The following is a 2,500-nucleotide window of genomic DNA, read 5'->3' as shown; positions in this document are numbered from 1 at the left end:
ATAATCTGTTGTGATTACGTAACATATAATAAAGAAACATATTTACTTGGTGTCGTAAGAAGCAGGAAGGGGGTCAAACATGTATTTGTTAAGGAATTTGTATTTGCAAATACACAGATTTTGATGATTGTATGTTATCTGTATTTAAGAATTTAAAGATATTATCATTTTTTTATTTGTATTCGTATCTGACCCTTGTATTTCCGTATTTGCTTTATTGACGATCAAATACATTTAAGTAATCAAATTTATTCATCTTTAAATTTTGTAAATTCTGCTTAAATAGTAAGAGTTGGCAACTCTCTCTAATATATTGGTATGTGCCTTCATTAAGACATTTTAGAATCACGATTTCACTCATTTAGATATAATTATTTCTTAATACATTTATATGAAGTCAGTCAGACATTGAAAAATATTGATTCATTTTCTTAATTTTGAACAATGCCGGTTAGTGGCAAGTAATTTCCTTGAATAAAAATATAGAACTAAAAAAAAAAGAACAAGATATATTTGCTTCTTCCTACCTTTTTTTAAAATCTTTTTTTGAAATCAACTTTGTCCAGTTCCAAAAATATTGATAATCTATTAATGTATGTGATACTGCGTCCGTGTTTATTTAAGGGGTCTGTCATTTTGTCAATTTATCCATATATCCATCTATCTACTGGAGCACAAACCCCCGAACTTTGGGTAACATGGAAAGGGGGGGGGGGCGCAAATAATTACCAAGGCGTTTTTTTTATGAATAAGAAGAAAAATATTTGAAAATGCAGTACCAGTCGTATCTATATTTCATTTATATTTGAAGCTTCATTTTTATGTTTGAGAATTATGAACGTCGCTTATTTTTATCTGGTCGCTCTGAAATTAATGTTTTTTGTGATTGTCTTTGTATTTTGACACTTGTATTTGATAAGTGAATACCAACCACTGACTTACCGTAGTGACTTCTTTTGGTTATATAAAACCCAATTTATCATATAGTCTTTGATAACTCATCTGTCAGACACATGTTGCATTCAACTGAACTTATCCAAGAAAACAATTAGTTTAAGTTCAAGTTTTAAAACATTCAGATTGTGATTGACCCAGACTTGCTAAGCTTGTAAGAAATGGTATCATATCTGCGTATACAAATGTCGTTCAATTGCAAGCAAGCATAGCATATCAAGGCAGAAGTGCAAAGCGTCTGCCGGTCAAACGCTTCACACTACAACATAAATCCTTTTTTAATGAGGTTCTTCACAAGAATAATACGGTGCATGTTCATAACTTTGGGGGTTCACTTCACGCCTAGTGCATTGCGATTTCACGGTCTTGCAGTGCGATTGAATGCACTGATAAACTTGCAATTGTTGTGACTGTCCCTGAAATATTCACATTAGCAATACTAGGAATGCAGCGTCGATTGAATAATAGACTTGCACTACACAGAAACGAAATAAATCGAAGATATCACTCTGATATAATAATAATAATAATCATCATAGTATATGACATTTGTTTTATGATCAATTAACATGATAACAATAACAACAATCCATCTATTCAACTCAAACAACATCACTTCCACACCTCCTGTCGCAACTGTACTACTTTAAGGCCTGATGTTCTGCGTGATCCACTCAATATGGTAACTAGTCGAAGTATACACCCAAGGGAGAGGGTGGTCACACCCTACGCCGAAGCTCTGGACACCCAGCAGCTGCCAAGTGCGGATGTTTATACTCTTGGCTGTCAAAGGGGAACCGCCGTCACCACTACAGGCCTTGCTGTATCCTGGTTGAGCACATATCTATAGGGACAGGAGAGAGAGTTATGGATTTGTGGTCTCGTCCCTGAAAAGATGTAAAAAAAGAAGAAGAAAAAAAAAAAGGAAATGAAATCAAATAAGACAGACAATCCATGTCGATGTTTCTATACTTTGCATTCAGTTTGAGTTTTCTCTTGAGAACCAAAAGTCATTTCCAGTTTTGAAACACCGATAATTCAGTAAAAAAACAACAACAACAACAACAACGATAGCATACCCTATCTCTCGCTCTTCGTTGTTCTTACCTGATCAGCATTTAATAGGCCTCCGTAGGTTGCATTGCAGTCTTCGGTGTCGACGAGATCCATTTCGTAACGATGTAAATATTGCGTGGGCGTGCGTGTTAATCCCCAGTCCACTCCATATAGAAAAATCTTGTCCGTTAGTAGGTCTGCCGATCCACCGGTGGGCGGAAGACACACTGGACCGACGTATACTGAATTGGGAACAAAAAAGACGAGAAATATGATCATTGTTCAGCGGTATAAAAACAACATTAATATCAATGACAAGACTTATGACAAGAGCAACACTACTACTACTTCTACTACATGGTTGGTTAGAGTTAGAAAATAATATCATTCGTATTGCAAAGCTAGTTGAAGAAATGTCATGCTGGCCTGATTTTTATTTCCCAGTTCATGCCATCTGATTTTTTTTACGACGGATAATATTAGCAAAGAA

At 35.2% G+C, this 2,500-nt stretch overlaps 1 protein-coding gene across 1 annotated transcript in view; it reads right to left on the bottom strand.

The window, feature by feature from the left end:
- Positions 1-69: 69 nt before the first annotated feature.
- The window catches only part of LOC122262374 (CLIP domain-containing serine protease B4), an 8,301-nt gene continuing 5,870 nt past the window's right edge, over positions 70-2,500 (bottom strand). Inside the window, exons 7-9 of the mRNA XM_043030385.2 lie at positions 2,062-2,252; positions 1,579-1,798; positions 70-1,370 (exon numbers count right to left, since the gene is read on the bottom strand). Of these exons, the coding sequence (XP_042886319.2) occupies positions 1,601-1,798; positions 2,062-2,252 (389 nt within the window). The 3' untranslated portion in view covers positions 70-1,370; positions 1,579-1,600. The remainder of the gene's footprint in view (positions 1,371-1,578; positions 1,799-2,061; positions 2,253-2,500) is intronic.

Source organism: Penaeus japonicus, unplaced genomic scaffold (assembly GCF_977035675.1).
Source record: "Penaeus japonicus unplaced genomic scaffold, GWHDUDI00000001_assembly GWHDUDI00000015, whole genome shotgun sequence".
Lineage (NCBI taxonomy): Eukaryota > Metazoa > Arthropoda > Malacostraca > Decapoda > Penaeidae > Penaeus > Penaeus japonicus.
This window is presented reverse-complemented; position numbering and strand designations above follow the sequence as displayed.